We start from the raw sequence: 17,341 nt of genomic DNA, 5'->3' as shown, positions 1-17,341 counted from the left end.
AGTAGCAGAAATCTCCAGAATCGTGGTGTAACAAAATTTTTGATTAAAAAAAGAAAAAAGGAAGTAGTTAAAAAACTCTTACGTTTTAATAACCAGTCTGCTTTTTATATGAATACTCCAAAGCAGAAACCTTGTCAGGTCCTCTATCGTTGTCTTACTGAGCAGTAGTAGAATGCCTGAAATCTGATTAATATGGGGTTGCAATTTTAATTCTGATATTTTTTCTTTTTTTTTTTAAATGTATGTGTGCAAATACACAGTGTAATTCCTTTTCATTTATAAAAATAAAAAAAAATTTCAGCAGAAGTAAACACAAACACCTTGTGAACACGAATTTATGAAAAAAGAAAAAGGAAAAGAGATCCCACTGCTAAAAATACTTCCCATAATTCATCGCATAATGTTTTTCTGAGGCTGGTTCAAACTGTTGTTTTCACATTCTTTATTTTTTTTTTTCCTCTTAAGAGAATATTTAAGGTTAATAGATCCTGTGAGGAATTTGTTTCCGATACTCTGTTTTTTTGCCTTAGTTTTTCATTTTCCTTTTTTCTAAATAAAACTTTTGGAAATCATATCCATTCTAGAATTAATTAGTAGAACCTTAATAGTTGACTTTCAAACTTCTGAATGGCTTTATTTTGAATTTATAAAATTCAGTATTTCAAATTCATAATGTAAGGCGAATACTTAGCAAAAAATTGTAGATTATCTAGGCCCCTGTGCAAGCTGTAACACATGTAATAGAATGAATGGTTTTATAGACAGTTGATGATAGCACTTGAAGGGTGTTCTACATGTTGCTTACGCAAACACTAGGCAGTAAATAATTTTTCAAGTTACATTATTGGACTAAATCAATCATATTGTCACATCTGAAACTCTGTATCAGTAAAAGTACAATTTGCACAGATTTAATTTGCCTGTCCTTTAACATTTTTTCTGTTCAACTTCCTGATGAAAAAGGTAACATGATCAAACTGTAAGGTACTTTCTTTTTTAAATTTTGGCAGCTTTTAAAAGGTACATATGCTTTCTGATCTCTTTCAAAATGACATTTTTTAGGAGATTCAACTTTCTGAGAAAGCTGTACTAAAAGTATATACAGAATTCCTCCGGATTTTTTCTGCAACATCACAGTAATGGCAGTGTTCCTAAAACTTCAGATTTATGCTAGGGTCATGTATAAGGACAGATAGATGGAAGAAAGTGTTTTTAAGTAGCCACTGTAGCAACTGCTAAAAAGTATATCTGTTGAATGGTTTAACATACTCTCACTGGAGAGACTGGTTCCATTAATCTGTGAAAATGGACTATAATACCAGGACCTCTTCTCTACTGGATCTATGGACATATGTGAATGACATCACAGACTTTAATTCTTTGTTATCTAACCAGGGCAGTGGACAGTTTTACTTTTGCCTCAGCTTGAGACTTTTTGTCCTAGTATGTTTTCTTCCTACTGAAAAGCTTCTCTTTTAGTAGCTGATGACCTAATTGATACTCCAGCCCTCAGCCTTGAATTGCAGAGAGAAAACATGTCTTTGATGTTTAACTCCATTATTCTTAGAGCTAGATTGTTTCTGGAGAATTTCTTGAAGGAGGGTGAGGATGGTGCTTGCTTTATTTTGATCTTCAGCAGGATACCAGTGCTGGCATTTGAGTAATTTTTGGTTATTTATTAGGATATTTTAATTCTATGTAAATCACTTCTGATATGATGCATCTTACTAAGCTTTAGCTGTTATACTGAACATCTCTCTGGTCATTTAGATTTTCCAATAGTTTTTGGTGAAAGTAATTTCCAGGAACAGTATGTACCTAAAACTCAATGCCTAAAATGGGTTGAATTATAGAGTTATCTTAGCTGATTGCCTTGGGATATGTGACTGGATTTTAGATTGTTGCCAGCAGGTGAACTGAAACCTACTTTAACACTGGAGGCAAATAGAGAGCACAGTGGTTTTGATTTCCTAGAAGGGGCTGTATACCCAGAGAAGAAGAGTTTATTTACTGTTGATAGATTCTTAAAGTAGCACTCATTTCTTAGAGTTACAGCTATGCAGTGTAAAGAGGTATGATTAATGCATGAACTGGAACATGTAATGTCACTTCCATAGATGTTAAGGTGTAAAAATTTTAAGTATATGACCTCTTACTTCAACTGGGATTTAAAAAAAAAGTGTTTAAGGGAGTTAGACATTCATCCCCCTGTAAGCCATTGTGAGGCTTGCCCTTCTAAGATTCTTCTATACTGCCTAGCCTTGAAATTAAATGTTTCTTATTATCCCAGTTTTTGTATGGATAATAACATGCTGCCTGTATTTTGAAATATACTGTTACAACATTATACTTCCATAGCTCCTAGGAGAAGGTCTAATACTTTGAGAGCAAAAGGAAAATCATTCAGTTGAGCTCTGTGGTTGTAGATAGTTCCTGTAGATAGTTATCAAGTATTTACATTTGTTCTTTTGCAGTAGTGAACCCACTGTAACATGGAGCCCAACTTTTTGTATTGTTGCAAAATACATTATGAAGGAAATTAGTCAAATTATTAAGTTAAAGGTCATTAATGATTACCATAAATACTGAATTTCTCAGAAGCAGCTCCCATTTATAGGATGGCAGATAAGATGGGGTCATAATTTATATTTTAAAATTTATGACTTGGCTAGTCCAAGGTGTGCAAAATGCTGTTTTTTGTTTGTTTATTTGCTTGTTTTCTCTGTTGTTTTTTTTTTTTTTTTTTACTATGAAAATACAGAAACAAAAAGTATGACCAGTTCTTACTGTGGTACAGCTTTTAGATAAGTTCTTAGCACCATCTTTAAGGAGGTGCTATTTAATTAATATAATTTAATTTCCAGGGCAAAAGTCTGACTTTTCCAATAGAGAAGAATTTATGAAAAGGAAATTTATAGCAGGTGTTTTGCCTTACAATTACATGAAAAATGGAAATTTTGATTCTAGTAGCAGCTGTGTTTAGGAGAAGGCAGATGTCTAACGTAAGTAAAGGCAGAAGGTCAGTTTTCCTGGGTATCTATTTGAGATATTAGACCTAGAAAACAGATGTAAATTCTGCAATTATAAAGGTTTATTTGGGTTGAGAAGTACTGGGCTCTGTGAGTGTCATGATGATTATATGTGTATATACATGAGGTAGATTTGCTGCACACAAGAGAGATGTTATCTTATTACATTTTGCCACAAGGAAAGAATAAACAGAATAATTCAGGCTGCTTCTGAAATCTCATGTGCTACATTTAAAAGATTACATCTAAGAATGCTGAAATATTTTTATGCCTTCATTCCCTCTTTTTTTCCTGTTGTTTTGAGTTGGGTTGTTGTTGTTGTTTTAAATGCTTGTATTTATAACTTGAAACATATATTAAAAGTTAAAACAAGCTTTTCTTCTAATTGCCTACACTAAGACCAGGATCTTGTCTGGTCTTGAGCCCAAAGCACTGAACTGCACTGTTAACTGAAGTGGCCAGATTTTAAAAAAAATTGATACCTCTAGCTGAAATCATCAGCTTCTGAAACACTGTCTTGGAAAAGCAGTGACACAACACTGAGTTTGGTATCCCAGATCTTCAGAATTCTCTTTCTGTAATATGGCATATTGTTTGATTCCTTAGGCAGTATTTAAGAACTTTCATATGCCCATCTTTCAATAATGCTGCTAAAGAACAAGTCTCTAGTTGAATTCAGACACCCAAATTAGGATTTCCAAGTTATGTGCAATTTTGATATAATAAAAAATAATTTAGAATTATAGGTATAGGTGCTTTATGCTCTATATTGTAAACAGATGAGCAAAACCTGATTTTGGTGTACTGTTTATCATAAAAGGTAATTCAATGATAAAGCATCAGATTATTTTTTGTAATCACATATACTATATCATTACAAAAATGTATGCATTCCATATTTTAAATTAGAAACAACTTTAAAATATGACCACAGTGCGTTACAATCCTAATTATTGAACCAAAAAGTTTAATTAGGAACACGAAAGTACACTATTAATTGACTTCATACATGCTGAAGAGAAGATAATTATTTATCTTCTGTCCCTTTCTTAAATCAAGCAAGATATTCATGCATATGAGAACATTTGTTTCACATGTACATTGAGACTGGCAAGTGGCTATGTATTTTTTGTTGCAAACAACGACTGTTAAATTCCAGATGAAACTTCATGCTTCTTTCCCAAGATCCAAGAATACAACCATACAAGAAATAGCAAATATTTCTGATAGCCACCTAACCTATAAAACAAAAACAAAGCTAAAAAAAAAAGGGAGTGGAGACTGGCACAGAAAACCAAATATCTGAGAGACCAGTGGAAACACTTGTGTAACATTAAACCTTACCTTGGGCCTTTTGCTTCATTAACTGCTTGTGTTACCGATACTGATACGCTAGATGCTGTTGCAAAACACATAGCTGGTGCAAAGAAGGGTGGTGTGACATGAAGTGATGCAGAAAACAGTAGAAGCTCTGTCACTAGTCAGCTGCAAGAAGTGACGTGTGTGAATGTACAGTATGTGGAGTTTTGTGAAAGATGCAGTCTCTCTTCCTCCCAAAGAACTTCAGCTGATGATACAAGGGGAATTCAGATCCCTTTGGCAGGGCTCCATGTTGATCTGGATGCTGCAAATACTTCTGCTTCTACAGCTACTTAGCTCATGTTGCTAAAAATATACTCATGACAGACTTAATTAAAGTATCTTCTTTTAAAAACTACTTATCTACAGCTATCATTTAATATTTTTGTCTGCATGTGTGATTCTCATTATTCTGCTAAAGCTATTAATACTGATGAAAATTAAAGAGAGAAAATCCAAATATTTTCATACATGCACTTTTCAAGTAGCATTTAAGAAAACCCACAGCTAAGCAGCTGTAAATTTTCTTGGTTTTCTTTTTTTTTTTGCTTTGTTTTATTAATTCAAGAGTAATATAGCAATACATGAAAATTTATCACAGCAGTAAGGGCTTCAGAATCCCATTAGATGATGTAATTATAATTAAAAATTAGAATTATTGAATAATTCACTTTTGTAATATGCAAAAGTATTTTTTTCTCTCATTTTCAATAACCATCAGTCTTAATATCTAACTAATGAAAAAACATAAACAGTGTCATCTGTCAAGTTGCTAACAGAGAATGCCACTTGTTGGAGCCTCATTGTTTACTTTAGCAGGTAATTTGTGGACCGGAATCATTTAATTGTTCTGAGCACATAATTACATGCCAGCCTTTTCCAATCTAATTAAAATGTACAAATCTGAAGATTAAGGGAATTTTTGAATTATTAATCATTTCTCCTCTAGGAAATCTTGTTGCTCTGCAGGAGATTTGTCCAGTGTACAACTATACGTATTTTTTTCCTTCTCTTTCACAGACAGACAATTTTCCCGCAGAGCCCAATTACATGGGCAGCAGGCAGCAGTTTGTTCAAAGGTAAGGCCTATTAAATAACTTTTTCGGCTTCCCCATTTGCATTCTTGTCAAAATTGCTTTGCCAGAGAGTACAATTCAACTCAGAACAAGTAAATACAACTATATCTCTCTCTCTTTTTCTTTTTTTATTTTCTTCTTTTTTTTTTTTTTTTAATGTATATTTCAGTAGCTCCACGTTCAAGGATCCAGAAAGAGCCAGCTTGAGGGACAGCGGGCATGGGGACAGTGATCAGGCTGACAGTGACCAAGACACTAACAAAGGCTCCTGCTGTGACATGTCTGTTAGGGAGGCACTCAAGATGAAAACTACTTCAACTAAAAGCCAGCCACTTGAACAAGGTGAGTGAAGCCTCCAATGCTTACAAAAGCGTAAAGTTTAAGCTGTCATTATAAACCTATTAGTACTGCAGTCGTAATTTATCAAGCAATAGCCCAATGATAATATTATCAGAAAAAAAAAGTAAATCTTGTAGGTAGCCAAGAGCAAAGAAAGCTCAGTAGCTTTCAGAATGAACATGAAACTGCAAGTATACAAAGCACATTAGAAAAAAAAAAAAAGAAAAGAGTAAAAACAAAATAGTACTTTTCTAAAATTATTAGAATATACTTTATCTCTACTGGCATTGCCTGTGATATATTATACACAGTCCTTATGCTAAAGTGTGCTTTGGAAATTCAAACTAGATGTGACTGCAGCAGATAAAAAGACACCAGTCACTTACATTCCTCACATAGTTTGGAGAAGAGGAAAAGAGGCTAGGGATATCAGATGAGGAAAATGGTTCAGAAATTGTTTTTATTTCATGGATATATTTTACTATTTGCAATGTTGATTTCACAATTAATAGTAGCATGACAAGTGTAAAATAATATAGTCTGATTTTCTGTACAATTTCATTTGCATCCTGTGAAAGTAACAAAGATGAGTCTCTGTGAAACATTTCAGATGACTTGTATCAGGATAATGACAGCACTCTCTGAAATCATTATTCTGACAAACAAGCATGCTTATTTCCTCAAACTCTGTGTCCAAGTAATTTTTTTTCCCAGATATTTTTTATCTAATTATGAGATCTTTTATTTCAAAAGAGACACTTCTTTTTCTAAAAGCACCAGACCGAGTACTCCAGCTCTGTGTTTGTCTTTTTTGCTTCTATGCTGTAAGCATAGATTAATAATTTAATTAATATTAAATTAATAAGAAGTTATATTTATAATTTAGCAGAAATATAGGATTTTTATGAATTGTTAATTGGACATAGGTTTTTTTTTGCCTCTTAGCTAGTCTGATCTGTAGTACAGTCATGGTATAAATATATGTTTAATTTTTCTGATCATGTTGAGATTACAATGTAATTTTTGCTATGTAGAATATTTAGAATGCTGCAGTATAATTTATTGTGTATGCTTTTGAAGGTTGACCTCATATATGACCTTATTTTCCAAGTAATAAATGCCAGAAAGATTATTTTTCAGTGACCTTTTTGCCACAGAAACTCCGTGCTTATAATTGGACATTGATCTGTGTAAAGATGCAAAAGATGCAATACTAGACTTCTTTTTTTTTTTTTTTAAGAAGCTGTTTGAGTGTCAGTCTATTTGTTTTTCAGTTTTGTGTAAGAAAAAGACAAAGTCTCTGAATTTTCTATTTATTTGTTTTTTGTTTTGTTTTTTTTTAAAAAAAAAGAGGACTGTGTGGCTGAGTTCATAATATTGCACTTTGTCCAACATCATCAAGTCCAGTTCTTGTCAAAAATATAAAAAATCTAGTAAGCAGATTCAGCCAATCATGTTGCTATTTTCATTATAATGCAAAGAGTTATATGGAGGTTTGCACTTATCTGTATCTAGATGACAGGCCTTACTCATCACAAAACAACTTACTCCACTGGTTAATATGAATTACTCATATTCTTATTAAACATATCTTGAACTGTGAATGTTAAGTTTCATCAGCCACTGAACTGCTGTAGCAGGTGTTTATGTGAATTTCCCTGATGAGAAAAAAAAAAAAAAGAGAGAGAGAGAATGAGGCTTGAGAGGTAAACTTTAAAAAAAAAAATAAAATTTCCAAAATCTAATTACAAATGGTAATGACATCCATTTGTTTACTTGTATGAAGTCTTCCATCTCAAGTGTGCTGTAATGAAATCATTGCTATTAAGAAAACTGAACCTGCAGTGAACACCTTATGGGGTTACAGAACATTGCAGTAACAAATGTAGTGCAATGTGGTGCTCCCAATGAAATTAATGATCAGCTGTCATTGAGCTTGGTGTGATTAGGGTTCTTAGCCCAAAGTAACTTTTCTCTTTTGAAAGATTATGAAAACCCCTGCTTTCTCTACTCATAAGCCAAGTTGAAGGTGGCTGAGAAATACAGTATATGTGATTAGGATTAAAAAAAGGAATTGCATTTTCTGCAGAGAAGAAGTGTTTTCCACGAAAAGGAGGTGGACAGCTTGCTAGAAACAGTTGTCTCTGGCAGTGCCTGAAGCAGTATCAGAAGTTGGGGTTGTGTTATCATTCTGGGTTGTACACAGAAATGGGAATTCACTATTTTGTGGCAAAGTTTCAGTCTTGATTATTGCTGTTTAAAGATATTTAAAATAGTTTAACTTCTGCTATTAGAACAGTGTTAATTATTAAATCTTCTGACAGTTTTTGGTAAATGAACTGTGAATTCAGGATCTTGAGATTCCAAATTTAAAAATTAGTTAAGTTTGAGTTTGACATCCTCTTTGTGTAATTCCAAACACTGTTGTTACGGATCCAATTTGCATTAAACTAGTGAAAACAGGATATGATAAAACCTCACTAATTTCACTATTTAAACATTTCATTTCAAGGAAAATATCTCCAGGTAACAAGTTCTGTCTAGTAGTGATTGTAAACATTTACACAAAAGGGAAAGAAAATGCAAATTACGTCTTATGAAATGCTTCAGAAAGCTCATCACTTGACCTTAATGGACAGAAAGGGGGAAAACCCCCAGTCTTATAATATTGATCAGGATAGTAATTTTTGAGTTAAAATAAATATGTTCCATTTTAGTTATCTCAACCATATATCCTCTTGGTGTCAATTCCCAGCCACTTGCTTCATAAAAACATCTAGCTGTCTCTTAAGCTTACTTATGCTATCTGAATCAGCTGTCTTACTAAGCAGCTTGTTCCATATGCCTACTACTCTTTCAGCAGAATGGTTTTAGATACTTTATTCTGTTTACCTTTCTTTTTTCATTTCTGTTGCTGAGACCTTACACCCTATCACTACTTAGGACAGTTTGAAATCACCCTACTTAGACATCTTACAAGAATTAATAGTTTGAATACATCTGTCAAGTTACCCATTTGTTTCACCTGAAGTGTCATGTATTTTTCATATTTTATATTTAAATAACAAAATAATAATGTTGTTACAGTTTAAACATAATAATCTGCATTTCTTTAAAAGTTGTCTAAAGCTGAAAATGATATCATAAATGATATCTACAAGGAAGGAGTACAAAAGCAATATGTACATTTTATACTTTTCTTAGTGAATCCTAGATACGTTTACCTTATAATCAGTAAAACAATATAAAGTTATGGATTTTTTTTTTTTTTTTTTTGTAGTTACTCAGAAATCATGGTCTTTGTTAGATTTTCCCAGGACTTTTTCCTTTTCATGTCATTGCAAAAATACCTAAGGGATTAAGCATCTTCAAATTCAGTAGCTTTATTGTTGAGTTTTAGCTTTATCACTGTGCATTACATCTTTCCTTCACACATTTGCTTGCTCTTCACCTCTGCGTATCATAGAAGGGGGATTTCTACAGGTGCTGCTGCCTTGTTAGTGGTAGCATAGATGCCAAGAATAAATGAAAACTGGAGACACTTCCTTGGAGGAAGAGTAAAAGGAAAGCTTTCAGCACTGGTGTCAGAGACTCCTCCAGAGATAAAAATATAACTTAATATAACTTAAAAATAACTTATTTCTTTATCATCATAACAAAAATACATTTGCATTAGTTGTGATGCAGTCCTGTATGCAACAGTCTTAGGCATAAAAACTGTATCAGTGTTATAGAATCTTTATGGATATTGTCAATCCTTGAGTTTGTCTACTGAACACGATGACAGAATGGGTCTGTGGTAACTTGTACATTTATATTCTCAATTTCTAATCAAGAATGATTCCTGAAATTGAGTATCCTGCATTATCTATCTGCATCAGAGCAAAATTATCAGAGTTTTTATCAATCAAGACTTTTTCTGACCCGTGCAATGATTTTCTTGCAATAATCTTTTTTGAGTCTGTAGCGTAATTAAAATCTGTTCTGTTTAACTGAGTGATAAGCAGTCTAGACAGATAAGTGCAGAAAGTTCATCAAACAAATTTCTACTGTCCAGCATCATGCCCAGTGTTTTCCATGCCATTGGGAATGATGGGTTCTTTTATGAGTACATCAGCTTAATGAGATAATGGAAAAAGAAAATTGTGGAGAAATATTTATTTTTTAAGTTCTCAAAGCTGGTGAAAGCCTCCACTGAGAAATTGACAGAGGCTGGGAGTCCCCCCAGAGCTGACACAACCTATGAAATGTTTCATTCAACACTGCTTCTTCCTGTAGGTTTTCTTTTTTTTCCCTGAACAGAACAACTACTATCACATTCTTTCTGTGGTCAGAATGTGAATAGCTTTCAGACTGCAGGACTTGTTCTGACACCACCTAAAAGTCTTTATGTCCAGCAATATCGTCCCTTCCAACTTGCTTACCCTTAACATGGTCAGGTAAAATGCTAACTTTCTGTTGTATGTCAGGACATGCATTCAATACCCATTCTTTACTTTCACCTAAATTTCATCCAGGTAAGCTATACGAGCAACATAATTGTATTTAGATTCTCCTTCCTTTTCTTAGTATGACAAAATTCAGACAACTCTTGTATCTATCAATTTCTATGTACTCAGAGTATTAAAGTTTTTTTTTTTTTTTTCCCTCTGTTGCAGTTATGTTGAATTTATTTCTGGTTTTAAGTTTTTAGACTGTCTACTAGTTTACCAGGCAATTTAGGTTCACTTTTCACATTTCAGTTATTTAAATACTGAGTCTAGATTCGTGATTGACACTGTGTGACCTCAGGTTGAATGATAATCAGGTGTATTTAGAAGCAGCGTCCAGTTAGTTTGATGCTTCCTCACTAGAGATGAGAGCGTTCCCATGCATAGCTGCCCTTTGTAGTGTGATCTTATATGTATCTGAGCAGCTTTGGATTTCAAGTAAGGCTATCCAGGTGAAGAAAGAAGTTAAGGAAGCAGGTGTTTGTCTTAGAAGAAGTCAGAAAAGGAAGTGAAGTGGAATCCTAACAGAGAAAGGGTAGATTAGCTTAATGCCTCGTCTACTCATCTGCCTTCATTGATATAAAATAGAAAAGCAGTGCAAACATTCTGGCAGCTGAAGTGACAGTGAATACACTTTGCATCAGAGTATCTTAGCCTATTATTGCCACCTGTTATTGCCTATTATCCTGCTTTTCAACTGGAGTCGAGTTCTGCCAAACCAGGTTTTTAATCAGGTGCATGTTTCAGCATCTGGCAGATGATTATCATCATGTAACTGGTAGCAGTGAAGTTTTGTGAATAGCATATCCAACATTTAATTAATATGTTTAGCCACAAATTAGAACGGAAATTTCTATAACTGACTTTCAAAACATGCATAAAGAACTGTCTGCATCTGTATACACACAAAACATGTCACTGTGAGACAAAGAAGGGATTATATCCATTCAGCAGAGCTTCATCTATGCAGCATTTGGTGTGTTATGCTACATTTTTCAGGTAATTTAATTTCTTCCCCCACTTTTTCTACTTACTTTCTAATTGTAAATTATTCTGTGGTTGAAAACTGTATATATTTTTGCCCTGTATTTTGTTTTCTTTGGAAGTCTCACCATCAAATCAATCTAGATATATGATTACTAACACCTTAAAAGTCCGAGACTGTACCAATAAAAGTATTAATAAATTTCATAAGGGTTTTCTTTGATGATCTTATTTTCAAGTAAATGCATAACATGTACTTCCAGATCACAAGTCTGTTAACATAATCTCAGATATGACTGCAAATTCTAATATTTGGGTACTGTAGTTGTGGGTGCTCATTTCTTCGTGCTTGGCTTGAAAGGCAAGAAAGCAGAATATCCCTCCCCCATCACTAGTTTTGATCTCTTTGCTTCCTTTCTGTACTCTGTTTTGACGTCACTTTTCCTGGGGCTCAGCATGGTTATTTGTACTGCATTTTGTTCCTGGAAGGCCTAGAATCCATAAGTTATCTTTTTGCTTTATTCCCATTGGAAGAGCATAAGAAGCATTTGCAGTTCTCAGTAAGATGAGGTCCTTCTATGTCAAAATCATTATCTTCAGCTAACATTTCTCCTTTTCAGATTCTTTTTTACAAATTGAAAGAAAAGTGGGAGCATAGAAAGATCAACTTTTGAAACAAGAAAATCATAAACCAGATAGTTTTCATTCTTTCAGGCTTTATGCATTTCCCTGGGTAGTAAACGTATGTTCTCTGCCTGTGCTTACTATTGTTAATGAAAATTTTTGGACATATATTCATGTATTGGGTAAATACTTAATATCATTGAAACATAATGGGTGGAGAGGCTATTCCTGCCTCTTAGTCTGAAAACATTCTTATATGGTGCCCTTACAGTTTTCTTTCAATTATGCTTGCACAGAATTATAGTTTAAACCCCCCAAAAATACGAGTGTATATGTTTATTCAATTATATAAAAGAGGCAATTAAAATAAATACATCTTTCTTATTTTAAATCATCTTTGTATGATTGTGTTTCCTCTTACTGCGTCAGTGGAATATAGAGATATGATAAACAGCGACAGTAGTCAAGTTTTAAAACAATCTTATTGCATATTCCAGTCACATTCTTGTTACAAAAATGAAGGAACATTCTGTAGATGGAGTTACTGTAAAGTAGTAGTTGGAAACCTGAACTTGGACTGTATTTATAAATAGTTTTATGTCCAGTTGGGAAAGACAATAGAGAAGTTTTAAATAAGAGACAGGAGCTAATTATTCCATTCAGCAATTCTTCTGTTCGAATAATAATAATAGGATTTTGTTCTTCTGGAATAAAGAGTAACTTGTTATTTCTGTATATAGTAATCCAGTCTGTCCTTTTCCTGGCTCTTCTGTGTGCGTACTACTTTTCTCCTATGCCTTGTTTTCCAGAGGGTGGAAAGTGGTATAATTTAATTCGGGCCAGGATTGCAGAACACTTTAATTAGAGACACAACCACCATACTCAGTATATAGGCATATTTTCAAGGAATATCTGGGCAAATTAAAAATCAACAATGAGGTAGAATAGCAGCAAAAAATAAAGGTTTATGAAACATGGCCTATAGGTGAAGTTTAAAAGAAGTGTTTGTTTAGCATTTGTGTTTGTTTAAATGAACAGACTGAAAAAAGACAATAAAAATCTTTGTACATATCAAGTTGCTATATGTTGTTGTTGGTTTTTGTTTTGTTTGATTTCTGAGAGAGCTATTTAAGTTACGTATGAGGGAGAACTTTGCTATAAATATAGCCAGGCACGGAACCAGACTACTCATGTAAGTTCAAGAATATCCTTGCCTAGAGTTTTTTAAAACAGGTTAAAAACATATTTTCACTGATAATGTAGATTTATTTTAACCTACCCAGGGCCAGAAGATCTTTTCCAGCCTTGCTTTTTATGATGTCATCATTAAATGTGAGGATGCAGTATACTGTCCAGTCCTGAGTAAACCATACTGAAAGGAACATTTGCATTGACCTGTTCTGCAGCCTTTTCTCTGTGAACATCTTCTGCAGGAAGAGTTCATCATGTTAGAGAATTGCAGTTAACTTGGATTGTACAGTGCTTCACAACAAGAATCCCTGAAATAATATGCTAGTACTTAGCATTTAACATGGACTCTGCTCAGCCATTGCTGGTAGCATGATTAACTAATTACTGCTTTGTACTTTGTCTAGTTTCTGTACATGCATGCCATGTACCAGCCTCTGTGCATCTACTGCCCATCCTGATTTCCAGAATGTCAGAACAGCTGTTTTCCATTCCCTGCTGCTGCTTTCTCCTATTCCAGCTGCTGCACTCAAATAACCTCCCTTCCCCAAGTGGGCTTCATATGGTTTGAAAGGGACTTAATGTACCTCAGTGCATAGGGAACTTTTGATGCATATTTCATCATGTTTCAATTCTTTCTACAGGGAACACTGCATGTATAACAGATGTTCCCTGACTACTATGCTTTCCTGAAGGTGACATGCCCTTTTTTGTGTTACATCTCTAATGTATATGGAGCCTGTAGCGCCTGCATGACACTGAAAAATACTGCTCCATGGCTACCCCTGTGCTGTGTGCCAAGCTATATTTAATTCCACCTGCTCCTCTCTGCAGCATAAAATGGAGAGGAGCATATGTCCAGTATAACCAAGTCATACTGTGACACAGAAAAAAATTCCAGATGTATTTTCTAAATTTAGGGACATATTCTTCCAGCTTTTTATACATACACTGTCCCATATAAATTCAGTGGGGATGTTCCTGTGACTAATATCAAAAATCCTTCATCTTTTATTATTTCCTTTAATATTATTTATACCGTATATGTGTGTGTAGTGTATGTGTGCTTATATATGTATACATGCATATACATAAATGCAGAAATAAGATATCATTAAATTATGTCCCTGATAATTTGATTTCATAATCTGCATAAATATGCACCTTAATAGTGTTGAAAAATTAAATTTTTTAAACATTTTATGCTTGTTTTAAAACTGAAAATGTAAAAATAATTCACAAATTTGTTTACATAAAGCACTGTATTTTCACCATAAACCTTGTTTGGGGAAGTATATTAAGTCTGAGGCAAAAGCTGTCAATCTGAAATATAGTTAACAGTTGAAAAACAGTATTTAAAAATATAGAGTTAATATAAGGTTAAAATTTTAACATATAGCTAATAATGTATAGTACTGTACATATAATATATATTTATCTATAATATTTTATATATAACAATATAATTGCAGTGTCTACTTGAATACTACAGGGATGTGCACCTTGGAGTTTTAGAGGGTAGCCTATCAAGTCTTTCTCAGAGTTTGAGTTAAATTCTTCATACAATATTTTACTATATCTGGCCCAATTTTTTCTTGAACTGATGAATGCAGCTCCTATATAAAAAGTGCAATTTAGGTTGCACATTAGCCAGATCTCTAGGCAGTTACATGCCTTCCAAGCTCTGAGGCAAACATACAGACCAAGAACACCCAGAACACGGTAGTGGAGTTGTGTCTGTTCTGACCCTGTGAACAGACTTTTGCTATGCATCTGTAATTTGTATGGCCTAGGGATGCGTATCTTTCAGCACTGCTGAATATGCAGACCTACACTTCATGTGTGCAATTAGGTTTAGTATGTGTTTAGTATGTGATTATTTTTAGTATTTTTTTTCTACTTTCCTAATTTGATTTCAAGTAAGGATTCTGCCCCTTGTGCCTATGGTATTTCACAGTTTTAAGGAAAGTTCACATAAAGTCGCTGTAGGTCTATACATTGAGCCAAAATTTTAATTCAAAGAAGAAATAACTTTTTTCTTTTTTTCTTTAAGCATACAAAATTCATACTGCACCATTATAATAATTTCAGAAAGCACCGACTTCACATCACTCTTATGAGAATATTTTACTTACAGTAGAAGTATTGCACATTTAATTTTGGAAATCCTATTATGTGGCCCTGACAATGTGTCCTGAAAACGACCAATATTTTTCACTGTGAAAAAAATGCAAGATATTCTAAGAAATTAATTTCTGTCAAATTCTCACTCTGGTTTCTTTTATTGACTAAGCCCATGGGCTATTTAAAAAAAAAGGTAGATTAAACAGTTTGGTTAAAAGGATTGGCTAAAGAGTTTGACTAAAACAGTATAAGAAGGTTTGTGTTTATGTTATAAAACACAGAAAATTGAATGTGAACCTGAGTTACGTCAAGTGGTTTTCTCTCTTTTCTCAGTTCAAAGCTTTATGACCCAATGATACTTGGCTGGATAGGAAAGGCAGGTGTTTTTGAGGGGAAGTGAATGGAGAAGAGAGCGATGGAGGAAGAAAATTACATTGAACACTACAGCCACTGCTATGAGTAGAACTTTAAACCCAGTGTAACTTAACCAGCGTGCAGTGGCTGCTTTTTGCTTCTCAAGCGTACCACTGAGTAGGCAAAGCAAGCTACTGAATTAGGCCATAAAAATTTAAAAAGATCATGTAAAGTTGTTACTGTATAATCTTAATTCACTGAAAATATCATGTAATAGCATAAAATATCTTTTCTTTGGTATTCAGTCATATAAGAAACAAAGGACATTCTCAAAAGATTTACTTGTTTGGAATTACACATAGTAAAATTTTCACATGGTAAAATGCATGACAGCTTATAACTGTCCCTAAAGAAAACACTATTAAATTAACTCAGGACACTTCCATTTAACATTTATTACAACTTTCAAACAGTAAAACCCACAATAATAAAAATGTCAATTTTGAACAGAAGCATCAAAAACTTTGAAGCATGTACTAAAAATTATTTTAGTTATCATTGCATAGTTATTTCAAGATAACAGAACAGAATTTAACTAGTTTGGACTTCCAAAAAAAATCTTATCTCAAATCTCCTGGCTTCATGATATTTATTGTTTAAGTCTAATTATTGGTATATAGTTATAAAATTTGTGAATTTTGCCTATGGATACTTTTACTTTACATGCAATTACGTTTTTTTTTTTGTTACATTCAGTCCATTTATGAATTCTTTATTATAAAGATTTGATTGTATTCCTTTATTTTTTATTTTAGGTGGTTTATTTTGTGTACATTCACATTTTTTCTTAGTATACGGAGAACAGCAGAAATATTTAGGTTGTTAGCATTTTGGCACAAGAAAAGAGTCTCAACAGTTAGACAATCAATGAAAATTAAGGCCCACCTTCCTCTTGTTTTTAAAAAGTCTTACTCCACCACTAATTCACTATTATTTTCTGTGATATCAGGAGTTGTGCAACCCCTTTAAACAAGACAAAATAAGCTGCTATTTAGAGCCTGAAAATTTCTTTGTTTTTTAAAACCTACAGATTTCTTTAAATTCTTTAAAGACGTGGATTTAAATATCAGTAGAATTACAAATTATTCTAAATTTATTACTATTCTGCAGTTTATCACAGGTATATATGACAACGGTAACTGGTTAATTGTTTATTAAAAAGAAGACTTTTTACAAGCACATTTGAAAGATAAATGCCATACAGCTGCTTTCTTTGTTGCAAACTTGATTATTTTTCTGATATGCAGAATTATGTAAAGACAGAGAGAGAGTTACAGGAAGAAGAAAGATATAAAAAAACAGCTTAGAAGTTTAAGGTGTGGGAAGATAACATGTAACGTAGAGGAGATAAAAAGCAAGTAATCAAACACTCAGAATTCTTAAAAAAGGAGAAACTGCCCTTCTGTTACAGGTAGTATGCTTTTGTTGAATTTAATTCACTGCCCAAAAGTGATGAAAATTTGTATTTTCCCTGGAGACTAGCTGCAATTAAATAATGTTATTCCATGCCAGATAGGTGCTTGCAGTTTTCCAATGAAGGTTCATCAGAGTCAACAGAGTTGTGCCACTTTGCCTGGTTTGAATCAACACTGTATGATATTTTTTTATTGTTACTAATTAACATAACATAAATTTTCATTTTTAATCCCGTGTCAGGTAATATCATTCTTTTGCATAAGATTTTGTAGCTAAACAAAATTAGAATATTTCCTCA

The 17,341-nt window shown here is 33.3% G+C and overlaps 1 protein-coding gene across 5 annotated transcripts in view; it reads left to right on the top strand.

Moving 5' to 3' along the window:
* PCDH17 (protocadherin 17) overlaps positions 1-17,341 on the top strand; it is an 88,526-nt gene that overhangs the window by 24,200 nt on the left and 46,985 nt on the right. For 3 of the 5 annotated variants that reach the window (XM_061457263.1, XM_061457261.1, XM_061457264.1), the window contains exons 3-4: positions 5,409-5,467; positions 5,634-5,806. In XM_061457263.1, coding sequence (XP_061313247.1) covers positions 5,409-5,467; positions 5,634-5,806 — 232 coding nt within the window. Of the gene's footprint in view, positions 1-5,408; positions 5,468-5,633; positions 5,807-15,553; positions 16,206-17,341 lie in introns of those variants that run through there. The other 2 variants (XM_061457265.1, XM_061457262.1) reach the window with 2 other exon arrangements.

The sequence above is a fragment of the Pezoporus flaviventris genome, unplaced genomic scaffold (genome assembly GCF_033815535.1).
Source record: "Pezoporus flaviventris isolate CSIRO_AGI_PZ_B2104156 unplaced genomic scaffold, CSIRO_AGI_Pfla_v1 ptg000025l, whole genome shotgun sequence".
Taxonomy (NCBI): Eukaryota; Metazoa; Chordata; class Aves; order Psittaciformes; family Psittacidae; genus Pezoporus; species Pezoporus flaviventris.
The sequence above is the reverse complement of the archived record's forward strand: the minus strand, read 5'-3'. Positions and strand labels throughout refer to the sequence as shown.